This window comes from Dipodomys ordii, unplaced genomic scaffold (assembly GCF_000151885.1).
Source record: "Dipodomys ordii isolate 6190 unplaced genomic scaffold, Dord_2.0 Scaffold157, whole genome shotgun sequence".
Taxonomy (NCBI): domain Eukaryota; kingdom Metazoa; phylum Chordata; class Mammalia; order Rodentia; family Heteromyidae; genus Dipodomys; species Dipodomys ordii.
The window spans coordinates 1543052-1562318 of record NW_012267373.1 but is presented as its reverse complement, the minus strand read 5'-3'; the positions used below and the strand labels follow the sequence as shown (position 1 = coordinate 1562318).

General features: G+C 39.3%; 1 protein-coding gene across 2 annotated transcripts in view; it reads right to left on the bottom strand.

Moving 5' to 3' along the window:
• Ros1 (ROS proto-oncogene 1, receptor tyrosine kinase) overlaps nucleotides 1–19267 on the bottom strand; it is a 95850-nt gene that overhangs the window by 38378 nt on the left and 38205 nt on the right. The window contains exons 18-27 of one of the 2 annotated variants that reach the window (XM_013032802.1): nucleotides 17835–17935; nucleotides 13947–14161; nucleotides 12920–13080; nucleotides 12454–12595; nucleotides 9597–9859; nucleotides 8189–8252; nucleotides 7694–7896; nucleotides 4795–5000; nucleotides 3607–3893; nucleotides 1823–1999 (exon numbers count right to left, since the gene is read on the bottom strand). In XM_013032802.1, coding sequence (XP_012888256.1) covers nucleotides 1823–1999; nucleotides 3607–3893; nucleotides 4795–5000; nucleotides 7694–7896; nucleotides 8189–8252; nucleotides 9597–9859; nucleotides 12454–12595; nucleotides 12920–13080; nucleotides 13947–14161; nucleotides 17835–17935 — 1819 coding nt within the window. Of the gene's footprint in view, nucleotides 1–1822; nucleotides 2003–3606; nucleotides 3894–4794; nucleotides 5001–7693; nucleotides 7897–8188; nucleotides 8253–9596; nucleotides 9860–12453; nucleotides 12596–12919; nucleotides 13081–13946; nucleotides 14162–17834; nucleotides 17936–19267 lie in introns of both variants that reach the window. The other variant, XM_013032801.1, reaches the window with a different exon arrangement.

The following is a 19267-nucleotide window of genomic DNA, read 5'->3' as shown; positions in this document are numbered from 1 at the left end:
GGAAGGAAGGAAGGAAGGAAGGAAGGAAGGAAGGAAGGAAGGAAGGAAGGAAAGAAGGAAGAGAGGGAGGGAGGGAGGGAGGAAGGGAGGGAGGGAGGGGAAATGTGTTTTTCTGTCTTTATTGATATTTCCAATACATTGTTGTATCCTACCATACTAGTTAAATAAATAATAAAACTTGCAAATATACTAATATCCTTTGATCAACATTACTGTTCTAATTGCTAATATGAGCATCCATTTCCAGTTTAGACTATAAATGAATACTATTATATAAATATTAGATGAATTGGAGCACAGGCAATTTTGTAACTTTAGTGGAATTATCCTTCAAATCCCCTACCTTCTATGTTTCTTAACATTTACAAGTTCCTTGTACATTTTCTCTTTCTGGAAATCTATGGTGAGGGCCTAACTTTAACCTTTCTTTAAAAAAAATTCCTTTCTGCATTTGGAATTTATATTTGGGGGGGGGGCGGTCGTGGGACCTTAACCAGATCTGGGCCTGGGGGCTGTCCCTCAGCTCTTCAGCTCAAGGATAGCACTCTACCACTTGAGCCACAGCGCCACTGCTGGCTTTTTAACCAGATCTGGGCCTGGGGGCTGTCCCTCAGCTCTTCAGCTCAAGGATAGCACTCTACCACTTGAGCCACAGCGCCACTGCTGGCTTTTTTCTTTCTGCTTATGTGGTGCCGAGGAATCGAACCCAGGGCCTCAGGCATGCAAGGCAAGCACTCTACCTCTGAGCCACCTTCCCAGCCCTGGAATTTATATTTGGAATCCATTAATCAGATCAACATTCGTTCTCCTAATTTTATTTTTTCCCAGTCCTGGGGCTTGAACTCAGGGTCTGGGCACTGCCCCTGAGCCTCTTTGTGCTCAAGGCTAGCGATCTATCACTTGAGCTATAGAGCTACTTTCAGCTTTTTCTGAGTAATTTATTGGAGATAAGAGTCTCATGGACTTTTTGCCCGAGCTGGCTTCAAACCATGGTCGTCAGATCCCAGCCTCCTGAGTAGCTATAATTACAGGTATGAGGCACCAGCTTATGGAGGCAGTAGAATTAGAAGCAAAATACTAAACAACTTTATGACTGGGCTGAGGTAAAGCACTCACATAGCATGTATAATGTCCTGGGTTCAATCTCCAGTTCCACCATTACATACCCCCCCCCACACACACACAAAACACTTTTTACCAGTAACACATTAGCTTAATTGTAGAGCAATTGCCAAACATTAGTTTAATTGTAGAGCAATTGCCGAACATTAGTTTAATTGTAGAGCAATTGCCAAACATGTACAAAGCTCTGGGTCTGAGCTACAGAACAAGAAGAAAGAAGGGAAGGGGAAGGAAGGGAAAGAAAACTGGCAGCATAAATTTGAACATTAAGGGGATACTACAAATTACTACAATACTCCTATATATATTGATGAATAACATTTACATACAGAATACCATGTAATGCATAATGTGGTAAAATAATACAGTACTTTACTTGAAGAAATATTTTACTTGAGGGTTTACACAATGCCCTTTGAGACCATGAGAATCCCAAAATACCTTTAAAAAAGAGAAAGACAGAAAGAAGAGAATTATGGAACTAAGAAGCAATTGGCAAAGAGAATGACAGGTCACAGGTTTCTGGCATCTCAAGTTGCCCTCAGCAATCCAAGCTATGTATACACATGGAAACAATGTGTGACAAAGGATAAATAGCAATTAAGGTACACTAAAGACTGAGGAGTATTGCTGGGATCATAGCCCAGGGATTGACAGGCCAGCAATGAAGTGCACAAGCAGATTGTAAATGTGACTTTACCTGGGAAAGGTTGCATCACTAAGCTGTAAGCCAAAATATGCTTGCTCCTCTGGGTCTTCACTTGGGAGAGGATGGCCCCATTTCTTTTCTTTGCTTGATAAATCTGTGTGCTATCTTTGGCTTTGGTGGTCCAGTATATAAACTCCCCATCCACCGTTAAGCTATCAAGTGGTTTTCCTACTGATCAAAAATGCAAAGAACATACAAAGAATAATTTTTTGAATTTAAAAAATAATCTTAAATTTTTTTTAGAATTTTCTTAGAATAACCTTTTAGAATAACTTTTTTAGAGTAATCTTAATTTTTTTCTAGTTTAAGCAATATGGGAAATCCTTTTTCCTACATTACAGTTTCTAAGTGTCTAATCTTCCTGGTTTCCAATATGAAAAGAATAGTTCTTTTATTCTATTTGGCTCAATAATATATTTTCGCACTTTAGCACTGCATCAAATTAATAAAATAAATAAGTGCTATTGTTACCAGCCCTGTTTTATGAATGTGAAACCTGAGGTCTGAGGAGTTAAATAATTTACTCAAAGCCACAAATTTAGTAAAAGGCAGAGCCAGGTTGTAAACTCTACCTAGATGATTCCAAGTGAAACAGAGGCAATCATCAACAGCAGAGGACAGTTGCACAATATTTTCATCAATGATTTGTAATTAATTCACAGTAAATATATTTAATGCAGTAATAAATTTGTGTTCAAGAACGACTTTTTATAGAGATGGTTTCTTCCAATACAGAAATACTAAGTGACCTCTAAAATCATCATTGTTTTCTTATTTTAGAATTCTGGATTGCAGCTGTGAACTTATGAAAGACTGGTAAAGGTTCACTGGACAATTCTTATCTTATTTTAAAGAAAAGATTATTCTGATATGTGTTAAAATGGTAGTAAAGATTTGTTGTTGTTGTTGTTTGTGGGGCTTGAACTCTGGGCCTAGGCACTGTCCCTCAGGTCTTCAGCTCAAGGTGAACACTCTAACCACTTGAGCCACAGCGTTACTTCTGGTTTTCTGGTGGTTAATTGGAGGTAAGAGTCTCATGGGGACTCTGCCCAGGTTGGCATTGAACCACAATCCTCGGATCTCAGCCTCCTGAGTAGCTAGGATTATAGGAGTGAGCCACTGGTGCCTGGCTAATAAAGACTTTTGATCTAGACTAGAACTACATTGCAGCAAAGAAAATAGATGATACAATACAAAAAAGGTAATAAGAAAATCTAGTTAACAAGCATGGGGCATCAAGGGTAGTGGATTCTTTTAAACTAGCCTAATAGAATTCTTGCTAAGGCAAGCCAAAAGTGTGGGCATCAAGGATGAGATTTCTTGAAATTAAGTGACAGGATTCTTGCTAAAACTGGACTTAGCAAGTACTGACCTGAGAGGCCAAGGCTAGGACTAGTCGACACTATAATTCAAAAATGTGTGATCAAAGTATAACCAAAGAGTCTTTGTCACAAATTTAACAGAAACAAATAAATTTCCTAAGAAGAGAAGTTCAAAAAGTTATCTCTACCCTTTAAGCCTATTAAGAAGATATACAACTTGATTTGAGTCATGTCAGAAAAACCAAATGTGTAATTATTACTCACACACATTTGCAACTTCAAAAGCACAAATCCCGGAAATTTTGTGCATCAGTCTACCTGATACCAACTTGTTTTGCATTCTGTAACCACACTTGGCCTACCACCAAACATGCTGCCAAGCAGCTACCATTTGTACATTCTTCTGAGTGTATGTGGAGCGCAGGCAGAAGAGATTGTTGATATGTTTATTACCGAGAATGTCAGGCACCATGACAATGCTCCAGCACTGGCATCCTTCTAGATCCGTAGCCCAGATCTCTTGTCCTTTTGTAAAGTATATCCGTGGTTCCGCTAGGTTGGAGGCATCAACGGTCATTGCTGCACCTAACTCAACTTCTGTCACATTGCAAGAGCATTGGCTCCTTGCATTCTGTGGGATTGTTGCTGTGCTTTTCAGAATTCGGTGCAAGGTGTGATTGATAACACTGCAGTAGAACATCTGATAGCCCAAATCGGAAATTTCTGTCCAATATAAGCGACTAAAAGGGGGAAAATATCACTGCAACTTAGTAAGAAAATATATTACTAGTTTCTAATGAAGATCAGCCATATTTTAGTAAGTGGAATAAAATCAGTAAGAGGAAAGAACATAACCAACTGTCCAATAATCTGATGTTAAGGAGATCACAACCAGTCTAACTTGGAGTATCTTCAATGATTTATTTTAATGAATGCATTTGCAATTTAAGCCTCAGACTATAACGACCTTAGGCACTTGTGGGCCAAGCATATTGGCCTATGTAAGACATGGATAGCTGTAAATTCAAAATGTATACTCATAATTTTAATTATGACCGTCTCTAGTCCTCTTCTTTGTCTCTTTCATTATTATAGTTATTATTATTATGAAAGTACTGTCCAGAGGGGTTACAGTTTCATGTTTGGTTACCTCTATTTCTTAATATGAATTAAGACTCTAGTTTCAATATTCTATACCCATGCTTATGGCACAAGGAAAAATGCATCTTTCCAGCCTGTGAAATTGCTACTCAATTGCTGAATGGAGGCTTTTAAGTTCATCTTATGGGTCCATTGGTTAAGACAAGATACCTCAACCCAAAACAGCGGTTTCTATGTAAGATCTGTTGTCTGTTTGGTTCTCCTGTCACTGCTCAGTTTTCTTGTCCTTATCATCTGATGATACTATTAAATTCACTAGTATAAAAATCTGCTGTTGTTTCCCATCATAATTAACCTAACTTTACATTAGTCATACTAGTATAGGTTAAGATTATGTATTTGTTGTGGTGGTCTCAAAATCTATATGTAGAATTAGACTCAAGAACCCTAAGCAGCTGGTTTCTATTTTTAAGCCAGAAAGAAAATATTATTTAGGTTGATTTCTATTTCATTACTATAGGAAAAGACATTCACACGTACCTTAAAAATGGGTAGACAGAAAAAGAGATTATTGTTGAATCTGTGTTACAAGTCTTCACTTCCATGGGGCATTTCACTTTATGTTCAAGATCAACAGCAAATATTTGTGTTCCATTTTGTGATCCTTTCAGCACAAAGTACAGGTGCCTTGCAATCCAGTCTACTGCAATAACTGTGATGTCAGAAACCAATGTGTCTTGGAAAAGCTTAACATTAGATAGAGAACACACCAGGAAGATAGTATTAATTGTCTTTTTAACTGGAAGACTTCTCTGTAATCACAAGTATTAGTTATTTACTGCATTTCTCTCTTTGGTAATCCAAAGCTTTTCAATAACTCAGGATTGTCATTGTATAATAAGCCCTCTTCTATTACTTTAATTATATTTCACAGACCACTGTTAATCATCCACATCTTCAGACAAGATGAGGATAATCAAGAAGCACTGGTTACTTATTTTTAATGTCAGTCTACCTACTGAAGAACTCCATACGAATCACCCCAGAAAAGAGAATTCATCATCTTACCTCTAAACCTCCTTTTTGCTTGCATTTGCTGCTTCTATGGATTTCCAACATTCATCCAATGAACCGAACCTGGCAATGGTGGTTCCCCTTGACTTCCTCCTCATGTTACCATAAACAGTGAACTAGTCTCGCTTTAAATATCCTCTTAGTTTGTCCTCTCTTTTCATGACACATTGCCTATTACCAAACTCAGGTCCTTAATATTCTCCATCTGGATTTCTGCAACCATCTCCTAAATGTCTCAGATTTAATCCTAAATCATTGTTACCATTACTGTTGGAGAAATATTTATTTATTTACTTACTTACTTATTTATTTATGTGTTTGGCACCAGTCCTGGCACTTGAACTCCAAGCCTAGGCTCTGTCCTTAAACTGTTGTACTCAAGGCTAGTGCTCTACCAGTTGAGGCACAGCTCTACTTCCAGCTTTTTAGTAGTTAATTGGAGATAAGGGTCTCACAGACTCTCCTTCCCAGGCTGGCTTTGAACTGTAATCCTCAGATCTCAGCCTTCAGAAGTAGCTAGGATTACTTGCATAAGTCACTGGCACCATGAGAGAAATCTTTCTAAAACACAACTTGACCATATTGACTCACTGAATTTAATGGCTTACTGGTAGCGTTCAGGTTGTTAACTGACTCCTTTTTTTTTTTTGTCTGTCGTGGGGCTTGAAGGACATCTGACTCCTTAGTGTGGTAAAGGAAGTCTATAATATTCAAGATTCTGCCTCCCTCCATGGCTTTACCATCTGCCACCTGTCATTCCTCCTTCTCCTCCAGCTCCATTCACTTTGTTTACAGCTCCTGAACATGCTATGGATCCCTTTTTATTCCCTGCCTTTGCACTTGTTAATCCCACTGCTTTTCCACTAGTGTTACCTATGCATTTTTCTGTGTAAGAAGCTTTTCCATTGTACTAGCACCACTACTCCATCTGGGCTAGTGTTCATCCTGTTCTCAGCACAGCAGTCGTACTTGTCTGTCTTCTGTATGAGCTGAGACTTAGTGAATCTCTACACCATGACAGGCATTGTGCTATGTGCTCTAATACTGTCTTGTCTAATCTTTGTAATCATCTTATGATAAGCTATTGCTTACCCACAGAGGTTAAATAACTTGCTCTTTGTTACAGCTCTAACTGGAGAGCAAAGAGATAAATTCCAAAACTCATCCTCAATCACTATGTAACACTGCTTTTCTAGTGTTACAATAATACTAGTCTAGGGGCTGAGAAGGTGGCTCAGAGGTAGAGTGCTTGCCTTGCATGCATGAGGCCCTGGGTTCAATTCCTCAGCTCCACATAAACAGGGGGAAAAAAAGCCGGAAGTGGCGCTGTGGCTCAAGTGGTAGAGTGCTACCCTTGAGCTGAAGAGCTAAGGGACAGCGCCCAGGCCCAGAGTTCAGGCCCATAACCGGACACCCAAAAAAAATAATAATAGTCTTACGCTTTATTCAACCCCCATTTGGGGTTTTTTGTTGCTATTGGTTGGTTGGTTTTTTATTTTTTGGACCTGAAAGGCACAATAGTTTGTCAATCGCTCCGTCCTAGCCTGTGGCACTGTTAGGAAGTGGTTGAACTTTTAGGTGCCCAGTAAGTGGTCTCTGGGATACTGGAGACAGGTCCTCAAAAGGAATTATGAGACCTTGATCTCTTTCTCTTTCTCTCTTTCCCTTCTTGACTATGAATTGGAAAGTTTTGATCTGCCACATGCTCCCCCATCATAATGGCTATCACTGGCTCAAAAGCAACAGGGCCAAATGATCATGGACAGAAACCTCCGAAACTGTGAGCCAAAATAAACCTCTTTTTTTTTTTCTTTGTCAGTTGTGGGGCTTGAACTCTGGGCCTGGGCACTGTCCCTGAGCTCTTCAGCTCAAGGCTAGCACTTTACCACTTGAGCCACAGCACCACTTTTGACTTTTCTGGTAGTTAATTGGAATTAAGAGTCTCGAGGACTTTCATGCCCAGGTTGGCTTTGAACACCCATCCTCAGAGCTCAGCCTCCTGAGTAGCTAGGATTACAGATATGAGCCACCTGTGTCCAGCTGCCTTTCTCTTTATAACTGGATTAACTCAGACAAATTCTAGTAAGATCAGCTAGTAGATGATCTCTAGTTAGGACCTAATATACCTCTATATCTCTAGGATCTAACACAGTGCCTTAAGGCCAGTAACCATATGCAAGTGAATCCTGAAAATCACTCATCCCATTTATAACTTCTATTTGTTGTAGCTAAATGATTTTGGCAGCTACCATGTCAATTATTCTACTCTAAATGATTCAACCATAAGACACCCATTTTCATTACCAGATAGTATGATATGTAAATATTCCATCTTTCATTTCAAAGGAATTGCAAAGTGAAGTACCTCAGAGCTGGAATGATTATGCAAATTCAGAAGGAAGATGGTGTCTCCTTGAGCATAATACCCCATGTGATTGTCAGCGGTGTATCCCAAGGCACTGAGGTCTCCCTCTACTGAAAATGTCCACATGACTTGGTTTTGATCCATATCTAAAAACTCTACCTTGTTATCAGCAAGGGTTATGAGGTAAGGTAATGGGTTGATGTCTGCAAACAAAAAACAAGTAGATAATATGTATGGGAATACCTTCAACAGTCTTTTGAATCAGTAATCAGGCAGTCTTGAAACCCCTGTCCTGCCTTTGGGTTCATATAGTACAAGAGTCTCCACAGAGGCTTTTTAGCCTTTCTAATCATAGGCCTCTTTAAACATGATGAGCAAAAAATGATTTTTTAATCTTAACTTCAACTTAGAGACTCTGTTTATATCCTTAAAGATACCAATGGGGAAAAAAACAATTTCAGAAGGTTATTTATACAATTTGTAGATGATAAATACCTGAGGTTTTAGTTTTCACTATGTCAGAAAATGGTCCTGGTCCTTTAGATGTGAAGACACGAACCTAAAGACAGAAAAGAAACAGCAACAATAAACATGTATTAGCTGGGTATTGGTGGCTCTCACCTGCAATCCTAGTTACTCCAGAGGCTGGAATCTGTTGAGGATCACAGTTCAAAGCCAGCCCAGGCAGGAAGGTCCATGAACCTCTTATCTCCAATTAACTACTAAAAAGTCTAAAGTGAAGCTGTGGCTTAAGTGGTATGCTAGCCTTGGGCAAAAATGCTCAGGGACAATGCCCAGGCCCTAAGTTCAAGCTCCAAGACTGGCACACACACATACACACACACACACACACACACAAATGCATTGAAGACTTGTCTTAGTTACAAATAAGTTCTGAGATTGATTAATTATTGAATATTTAAGTCACATTCCTACCATACATTATATTTTCAAACAATTGAAACACTTTACCATAACTATCCTAACAGTAAATATTGTATTTTGGTTTTAAGATAACTTTTATTATGTATTAAATCATTTCATTTCCCAATATTGCATATGTGTAAAAGCCTACAGACTCATGGCAAAGTCATGCAAACATAGTTACTTGTGCGCTCTCAACCAACAAAACATCCAGTTATTGTTATTATGGTCTTAGCCTTAAGTACATTTTTATCATATCTTCTATATACAGTCTTTGTGTACTTTTGTTTATTTGTTTTGTTGGAGACGGGGTTTTGTCATATAACATAGTCTGACCTTGAACATGTGATTCTCCTGCGTCACCTCCAAAGTTCTGAGGTTATAAGTGCTACAAGGACCAGCTTCTGTGTGTATGTATATATACATAAATATATATGTATCATTGAAAATCATATATATTGATTGTTTTATGTATTCCTAATGAATTACCCAGATAATCATAAAATTTGAAATTTAAAATATCAAAATGAGCTAATGGGCATGGTTGTACATCCGAGGTAAGGCAGAAGGATGATGGTTCTGAGGTCAGCCTGAAGTACATAGTAAAACTCTATCTCTCACACACAAAACAATGCTTTGCTTTGAGTCCCAAAAGTAACCTTTATGTGCAGGAAAGTTGACAAGTCATCCTTTACCAAACTTTCCCAAGAATTCAGGGCTTTGTACTCTTCCTTGGCTCTAAGACTGGCATTCTACCACTTGAGCCAAGCCTCCACTTGTAGTTTATGGTAGTTAATTGACAATAAGAACCTCATAGGCTTTTTTGCCTAGGCTGGCTTCAATTATCTCTCGGCCTGAATAGCTAGGATTATTGGCATGAGCTCGAAATGCCTGGCTACATCTAGAAATTCTTAACTTGGTCCTTTAAGTACTCTTCTTTTGCACTATTAAGACTCCAATACTTTTTTCTCTCTCATACCTGGAAGGCAACAATGTACCCAGGATCCATGCTTGCAAGTTGAAAAGACATGTCCCAGGGAGTGACATTAACAGCAGTCCAGTCTTGGAAGATTTTCTTTGTGTCACTTTGGTTGGATATATGATAGAAAATTTCAAATATTCTTAACACACCATTTTCATGCTTGGGCTTATTCCACCTGAATTCCACCACAACTTTACTGTGGTTGAGCTTGTGACCACTTGGTAATATAAATATTCTGGGATTTTCTGGTGCTGACGGAACTGAAAAGCAGAGGCACAGATAGCACAGAAAGGAATACAAGGCTGACTTCTACCACTCCTAATCAAGGTAGGGACATCTCAACAGCAACAAAAATATTTCTCAGTTGAAGTATATCTCTCTCATTCATTGTTTTGGTTCATCTTGCTTTTGTCTTTAGAGTTACGCCACCAGTTTTTTTTTTATTTCTATGCTATAAATTGTTTTTATATTGCTTCCTATTCTCTTTCATAGCACATGCAATAGAAGCAGACCTTCATTTGTGACTAATCAGCTGTTTCATACACCCAAATACCATGAGATAATAAGCAACATGTCTAAGACTAACAGCAACTCCACCCAGGACTGAGGTCCTCACATTCCAGAGGCATCAAACAATCTCTGGTGGCTGGTGGCCTGGTGACAGTTAACAATGCCACTCCAGAACCAAGAGCCAGGCCTTGTTCCAAGCAGAGAGCTCTCTGAGATCTCTCACATTCTTAAAAGTGCTTCATGAGGCAACAACCCCTACATTATTCTGGGTCCCATCGTGATATTTTAACAGATGTCGGCTGCTTTAGGTTCAAACCAAATCCCTACTATTATTAGGTAAGGACAACTCTCCACCGTGCTCCGTACAGATGGAAGGTGGCTGGTTCTCCTTATAAAATGTAGCATTCACTCTCATCTTAATCGAAGTGATTTAGCTCCAGGTCAAAAGCTCAGTCATCAGGAGGGGAGCTTCAGCTAGATCCAGGTATAAAATACAAGACGGTAGGGACTCAGGCCCTCTCACTCTAAAAGGAGGCAGGAAGTTGTGGGAAAGGTATGGTTTGAAGCTACCTAGTCAAGCTATAGCCAACCTGCACAGCACCATCTGTTCATCTATTGCTTGAGAGAAATTCCTCTGCCTGATTTCCACATCACTCTTCCCTACCTTGGGATTCCCCTACAGGGCTCTCTACCACCCCGCGTTCCAGTCACATTGTTTCCTACTGTTCATCACTCCCACCATCACGCTACAGGCCTTTTTAACATGGGATACACTTTTGCTCCATCCTCACTGAAGTCTTGTTCATGCACATATTCCTCTCCTAAGTATACACGAGGCAACTTGATATGGTTAATGATTTCGAAGTGTTGTCTACTCATGGCTGCTGCTCAATTGTTACAGTCTCATTTTTATTATGTGGGAGGTGAGTTTTATGAACTCCAGCAGAGAACACATCCTTTCTTATTCCTTACTTCAATCCCCTAACCTCTAATAGAAGAACAGCACACAGTGAGTGCTTAATAGATATTCCTCACTTTGAAAACTCTCTTGCTAGACCATAAATATCATGAAGGTAAGGGTCAAATTCTTCCAGTCTTCCTTATTTCTCCTATCATCCAGAAGATGTTAACCTATTCTGGATCTCCAGAAAGATTTCATCTCCATGCAAGAGTGCCACCAAAGCTGATAGCTTAAGATAATCACAAACAGAACAATCCTGGCTCCCAATGCTAAATGCTTCAGAACATGCCGAGGCTCCACTCTGCTCCTGCTGTGAGACTCAAGGATAAATGCCATTGAGTGCATCATAACAGTAAAAAGGCAATGGCAAGTGGAGGTTTATATCACCTTCCAGGTCCTGTGTTAAGAAGTCTATGCAAATTAAATGAATAGGGAGCTACTATTTGCTAGGATTTGTCAGTTGACCAAATGAAGATGGAAAAAAATAGAATGAAAATTCTGGATATGTTCTTGTCATTTATTTAAGCAACTACAAGGTTCCCATTTTCTCACCCACATAATTAAGATTGTAACATCTGTCAGGTCTACCTCAGAGGTGTGCGAGTGCCAAAGGAAATGATCTTTCTGATATATTGTAGTAAATGTTTAATAAAGGTGTGATACATGCAAGTGTGTTTTGCACACTTTAAAATGACAGACACATGTAGAGATGTGGCTATCTCTTAAAAATACATTTCCAAAATTTGCCCACTAGTTATTTTCTCACAGAACATTTTTGAGATCATATCTTTGTTAATAACTGTCTTGCAAGAAAATATCTATGCCTTCCAATACCCCATTTTCCTTATCAAATATCTCACATTACTTAAAACCATTAATTGTAAATATTACTGCATCAAAAATATTACTACAATCAAGTTAAAGAGTCTAAGAAATATTTCAAATAGACTTCTTTGGAATAAATTATGAAGGTTGTATGTATATGTGTATGCATGTCTGCATGCACACCAGTTCTGGGGCTTGAATTCAGAGCCTAGGGACTGTTTCTGACCTTTTATGTTCAAGGCTAGTGCTGATATTTGAGTCACAGTTCCACTCCCAGATTCTTGCTGGTTAATTGGAGATAAGAGTCTCACAGATTTTCCTGCTCTGGGTGGCTTCAAACTGCAATCCTCAGATCTTATCCTTCTGAGCAGCTAGGCTTACATGCTTGCCACCAAAGCCCAGTATGAAGATTTATTGCAATGATGCTAATCTAATTTTTAAAGAATCATTGAAAGACTATTGAATTTAAACACATCTCTAAGACTGAAAACTATTTTCTAACATTTTAAAATATTTCCAGGTCATGGAAAATAAGACTTTTTTTCGGTACCCCTGTACCTGTTTCAGGTGCTCGAAATGACAGAGATGTTTTGGGGCCCTTTCCCCAGTAGGTATAAGGAGTGACTGAAAGGTTAAATAAAGCATAGGGCTGCAGATCTTCCACAGTAAACATTGACAAAGACTGCTCAGTAGCCAGGAACTGAAATATAAACATAAAATATCATCTTCTTAGAAATAGAATTAAAAAATTTTTCATTACTAAAGAGCTAAAAATCACCAAGCTTTGGCTCACATGTCATCACCACATACAATTTTGCTAATTCCTGTGAGTTACTAGATAGACGAATTAAAGTGTATGCAACATAGCAGTTATCACAAGCCAATCAGAGATTCGCCATCAAGTGCTCTGGCAAATAATCTTAATAATCAAACACCATGGGAAAAAAAAAACAAAGAACATGAGCAAAGTATAAATCGTGCTGTTACATGTGTTTGGGAAATAGTACTTGAGCCAACACCTTACCTTGGAATGAGCACTAAATTCTATACTGTAGAAAACTGTACCCCAATCCACCACAGGGGGAGGATTCCACAAGACTTGGAAGCTTGAACCATTTCCCTCAACCCTGAATGAAGACTCTTGAATAGAATCTGGGATCACCTTGGGAGTTGAGGAAAAGTTCCCTACAAAATAGGAGAAAGATAAAACCAGAGGTAAAGAGGATTTAGGATTATCACTCAGGACAGAATCAGGGGAAATCAGTAGATATTATTGGTAATTAGAACTAAATCAAAATGATCCAAGTCATGATTAGTGGCCACGCCTAGAATCCTAGTGCCGTGAAAGTAAGAAGATTATGAGTTTGAGACCAGCTTGAACTCAAAGATTTTTTAAGTGCCAGCCTGGTCCTTATAGAAATCTTGTCTCAAAAACAATAAAATCATCCTATCCTGGCTGTTTCAGGCTATAAATTTGGGTTAAACTGAGTATGTGTCATAAGGAAACTTCCTAGTTTCATTGATGAATAAATTAGCAATAATGGATTCTGATTTTTTAAAAGTGGGGTCCAGGTGCCCTTGGTTGATACCTGTATTTCTTAGCTACTCAGGAAGCTGAGCTCTGTGAATTGTGATTCGAAGCCAGCCCAAGTAAGAAAGTCTCCAACTAACCACCAGAAAACCTGAAGTGGCACTGTGGCTCAAAGTGGTAGAGCACTAGCCTTGAACAAAAAAGGAACAGCATTCAGACTCTGAATTCAAGCCCACCACTGACAGAAAGAAAGGAAGAAAGGAAGGAAGAAAGAAAGGAAGGAAGGAAGGGAGAAAGAGAAAGAGAAAAAGAGAAAGAGAGAGAAAGGGAGAAAGAAGAAAGGGAGAAAGAGAAGAAAAGTGGGAAAATTTTAGGAATTGACACACAAATAAGAAAGAAAAAAACTGAGTGCAAACTGAGTGCTCTTTCAGCATAATTCTTAAAGAAAAAACTCTCAAAGTAAATGTTTATCTCACAGAAGGTATTGGGGAAGAAGATAGGCAATAATAAGATGCTGTACCTGGCAGAGGCTTGAGGGATGTCTGAATAATGGTGAACTGATTAAATTTGGCCACTTCTGAAACAGACACACTGGTTCTCTGACTTATTTCCTGTGCAGTGATAATGCTAAAACCATCAATCCAGAAGAGTCGGCCACTGTAGTACATCAGTGCATTCTGGGAAATCTCAGAAGTGCTCCAGGCTGCAAATTCTGTGATGTGGACATCCTCAGTGCTGTTGAAACATGACATCAATTAGTGCATGCATCTGCAGCAAGAAAAGAGCTGGTATGTGCATGGGCCAGTGAGGTTGTGCATTCATAAGTTGTGTGTGTTTCTGTGTGTGTGTGTGTGTGTGTGTGTGAATGAAAAGAGAGAAAATATTTTCAACAATCATAAATATTTTATTTCCACCTTAAATTGTGTTTTAAAATATTCTTTTTAGAGTAACGAATCTTGATCAAATGTTCTATGGGTTTTCCTTATCAGTGTGATATGGCAATGGCCAGTGTAGACAGGGTGCAGCATTTAACAATCCCCTGATATTTGGATAAGACTCAAACACCTGGTTAATACTCATCATACTTAGGGTTTATTCCACATGTATCTGCAACACTTGAATTAGCAGAAAAACAACATAACAAAAAGTATGTACAGGATCTAAAGAAAAAAAGTTACTATCCAGAGATAGAACCAGAAAATAACCAAACAAAAAGTGTCTAAGTAACATACCATCTGTCTAAAGGCTTAAAGTGATCAGATGTGTTTGGAGACCAACCAAAAGTAATGCAGTAATCCAACACTATGGATATCAGGAGTTAAGATTCTCATATCATTATAACCTTTTTTAAGAGAAAAAAGGAAAAGCTACATGCCTGAAAAAGAGAAGACCAAGAATTTGTAAGCATTTATCCAAATTGGCAGAGACAACTTTGCCCGAATGTATGGCCATGCCGTGAGAGCTCCCATCCGCTGAGACACAGAGTAGCTGTGTTATTAATAGAATTGGTCATAAATTAAACACTACCCTGGGTAAGCACTCGTCTAGACTATCCAACTTCTCTCAACTGATTACCTCATACTAACCCAGCTCACATGATACCAGGGAGCGTGGCCTACATGCATACATGATCATGCCAGCTCCTAACCATGGGAGACTAATGTGAATTTTCAGTATTGAAGTAAACAGAATTAGACTAGGAAGGTGGCTCAGTGGTAGAGTGCTTGCCTTGCATGCATGAGGCCCTGGGTTCAATTTCTCAGCACCACATGAACAGAAAAGCCAGCAGTGGTGTTGTGACTCAGATGGTAGAGCACTAGCTTTTACCTGTAGAGCACAGGGACAGTGCCCAGGCCTAGAATTCAAGACCCACAACCAACAACAACAAAAAAAGTAAGCAGAATTGCATGGAATTCCTACCTACCCAATTTATAAACATGGAACTTTAGGCAAGTAATTTTACCTCTTTTTTTTTGTCAGTCATGGGGCTTGAACTCTGGGCCTGGACACTGTCCTCAGCTCTTCAGCTCAAGGCTAGTGCTCTACCACTTGAACCACAGCTCCACTTCCAGCTTTTTTAGTTTATATGGTGCTGAGGAATCGAACCCAGGGTCTCATACATGCAAGGCAAGCACTCTACCACTGAGCCACCTTCCCAGCCCTTTACTTCTTATTTAACCACCTATAAAATGTGGACATAATGCCAGATATTCTACATATGGATGAAGCTGATCTCAATTCCTCATGACTTTCTCAAGAAATAAAAACCTGAGCTGGGCCTGGTGTCAGTGGCTCACACTTGTAATCTTATTTACTCATGAGGCTGAGATCTAAGGATCACAGTTTGAAGCTAGCCTGGATAGAAAAGTCCTTGAATCTCTATCTCCAACTAACTACAAGAAACCAGAAATGGAGCTGTGACTCAAGTGGTAGAGCACTAGACTTGAGCAAAAAAGCTCAGAGATAGTGCTCAAGCTATCACACACACACACACACACACACACACACGTGTGTGTGTGGCATTATGTCCACATTTTATAGGTGGTTAAATAAGAAGTAAAGGGCTGGGAAGGTGGCTCAGTGGTAGAGTGCTTGCCTTGCGTGTATGAGGCCCTGGGTTCGATTCCTCAGCAACATATAAACTAAAAAAGCCGGAAGTGGCACTGTGACTCAAGTGGTAGAGCACTAGCCTTGAGCTGAAGAGCTGAGGGACAGTGTCCAGGCCCAGAGTTCAAGCCCCATGACTGACAAAAAAAGAGGTAAAATTACTTGCCTAAAGTTCCATGTTTATAAATTGGGTAGGTAGGAATTCCATGCAAATCTGTTTACTTTTTTTGTTGTTATTGGTTGTGGGTCTTGAATTCTAGGCCTGGGCACTGTCCCTGTGCTCTTCAGGTAAAAGCTAGTGCTCTACCACCTGAGTGTGTGTGTGTGTGTGTGTGTGTGTGTGTGTGTGTGTGTGCTTGTGTTCATGTATGTGTGATTGTATCACAAAATATAAATAAATAAATAAATAATTGTGGACTGGAGGATAGTGGTGCACACTTGTAATTCTAATCAGGAGACAGAGACTAGAGGCCTGTGTGTTTGAGGGCAGCTCAGCATACATAGTGAGCCATCTTGTTGAAAGGAAGGAAGGGAGGGAAGGAAGAAGGGAGGGAGGGAGGAAGGAAAGAAGGAAGGAAGGAGGAAGGGAGGGAGGGAGGGAGGAGGGAAAGCAATCAAGCAAGCAGGACAGAAAGAAGAGAAAAGAAAGAGAAAGAGAGAAAGAAAACTAGAAGGAAGGAAGGAAGGAAGGAAGGAAGGAAGGAAGGAAGGAAGGAAGGAAGGAAGGAAGGAAGGAAGGAAGGAAGGGAAGGAAGGGAAGGGGAAGGGAAAGGAGGGAAGAGGAGGGGAGAGTAGAAGAGAAATGGAGAAGAGAGGTGGACAGGGAAGTAAAAAACGGAAGCAAAACAAACCATACTTCCTTCTATTAGACCATGTTTGCCAAGACCAAAGAATTCTTGATAAGAGCTAGGCTAGAGTATATATAAACAAATAACTACGTCTAGGATAATATATCAGATGGTTACCATATAAGGTGATGCTAAGTGAAATGAACCCCAAGATATGGACACAAGAGATCTTTCTTTGTTGTTGTTTTTAATGTACTATGTGATTTTTTTAAAATTTCCTTTGTATGTTCTTCTCCCTATGGGATAATCCCTGTTGTCACTCTACTTGATTTTGGTGCCAGAATCTTATATATACGTTTGTCTAATTTGTGGAGGGGAAGGGGAATAACAAAACGCTGAAACAAGGACACAGGATGACCCATTGCAACAGTGGCACCCACAAGACAGTATATTGGAAATGAAGTTTACAACTTAGGGGGTGGGAAGAGGCGTGAGGGAGGTGGGGGAGGGAAGGATTAGTGGGAAAACAACAAGGAAGAGGATAACAATGCTCAACAAGAAATGTACTCATTACCTTATTCATGTAACTGCAACCCCTCTGTACAGCATCTTTACAATAAAATAAAATTTAAAAACAACAATAACTTCCCCCAAGTGTGTGTCTTTGTATTTAAACTTATTCGTCCTCTGCGTTGTGCTACCATTAGATGGTGCTCTACATCCAGTTTTCTGTTACAGATTAGCATCACATAAAATAGGCAGGGCAGTGGCAACTTTAGCCACTTGGGCACAATCAGGTGGATGCAGCCCTCTGTAGTCACTCATGGTTCTGGAGGAAATCCCTTATAAGTTCATTTACTCATCAAGCTTCAGTTTTTTGAATCACTTTGGAGGGTCTCTATTCCATCCCAGTGTGGAAGCATGTTACTCTTACATCTCCCTACACAAATCATCCACACTGTGGAGGAAGTTATTCCCTTTTTAACCAATTGCCTTTAAGAGACATTTGTTACCTCTGTCCTCGAAGAATAGATGTGTATAGGTGAATACACTGATTGTCCTGAACCAACCAATAGAGGAGCTGATCACTGAGGTCCAAAGTTAGAGCAATAACCTAAACAGAGAATAAAGTGAGAAAATTAACCAAATGTCCTGATTAGGTCACACTTCAACTACAAACCCCCACTTCACATCTTTTGTGAAATAATAAACTTAGTCAGTTTAACCTTTTTTCTGAATATCCACATTATATGATGATGCCTCTTATTATGTTATTTGTATATAACTACTAGTTTCCTAAAAGGTAGGAATATACCCATTTCTCACTTTTATATATTTAGCTCCAGTGGTTATCAACGTGCAATTCTCAGATCAGCAACAAAAAACATGACCTGGCAACTTAGTACAGATACAAATTCTAGATCAAATTCCAGACCCATGGGAAATTTTAAGTCTGCATCAAGCCTTCCCTAAAGTTAGTCATAACTTTGGGTTCCTCAGACACACGAGGCAATGATTCTTGTTCCTGTTCAAGCCAGTGATTGTCAAACAGTTTTTTTTTTCCATTTCAATGACCAGACTACATCATATTTAATTATTATCCCTAAGAAAGAAATCATGTTTCCAGAATGCTTAAAAAAATCCTCAGGTATTTCATGTGCCACCAAATTTGAGAGCCAATGATTTGAAATCTTTTAAATTATACTTTTTTATTAACCCAACCAAAAAATTCCTGACACTCAACGTGTGTATGTATTTTTATCAGATAATTATGTGTATATGAAGTCCTATTTCCAGATGACGTGTGAAAAAACACTTCTACTACTCTTTCTTTGTCTTCAAGTTGCCTAGGTAAAATCATCCTGAAGTGAAGTTGGGTTAATCATGATTGATTATTTATAATGAGATTAGCTAAAGTTATCTAAATAATAAATTAACTTTTTCATTTAAAAGGCCTAAAGAAATAGTGCTTCTAGGGAGTACATTACATAAAAACTATTAGATAAAAACTTATTTGGGCCGGGCGCTGGTGGCTCATGCCTGTAATCCTAGCTACTCAGGAGGCTGAGATCTGAGGATCGCGGTTCAAAGCCAGCCCGGGCAGGAGAGACCTTGAGACTCCTATCTCCAATAAACCACCAGAAAACCGGAAGTGGCGCTGTAGCTCAAGTGGTAGAACGCTCGCCTTGAGCTGAAGAGCTGAGTGACAGCGCCCAGGCCCAGAGTTCAAGCCCCACGACCGACAAAAAAACTTATTTGGCTTCATGAATATATTTCACATAGCTGAGAGTCCCCCTGTAACCAATCTGGAGCCTGAGAGGTGTCAGAAAGGAGTAGCTGGTGACTATATTGTGAGCATTTAAACAAAAATGATGAGTCAGTGAAAATGTAAAAAGTGTACAATAAGAATTAAAAATGTCAAAGAACTAAAAATACCTTCTGACAC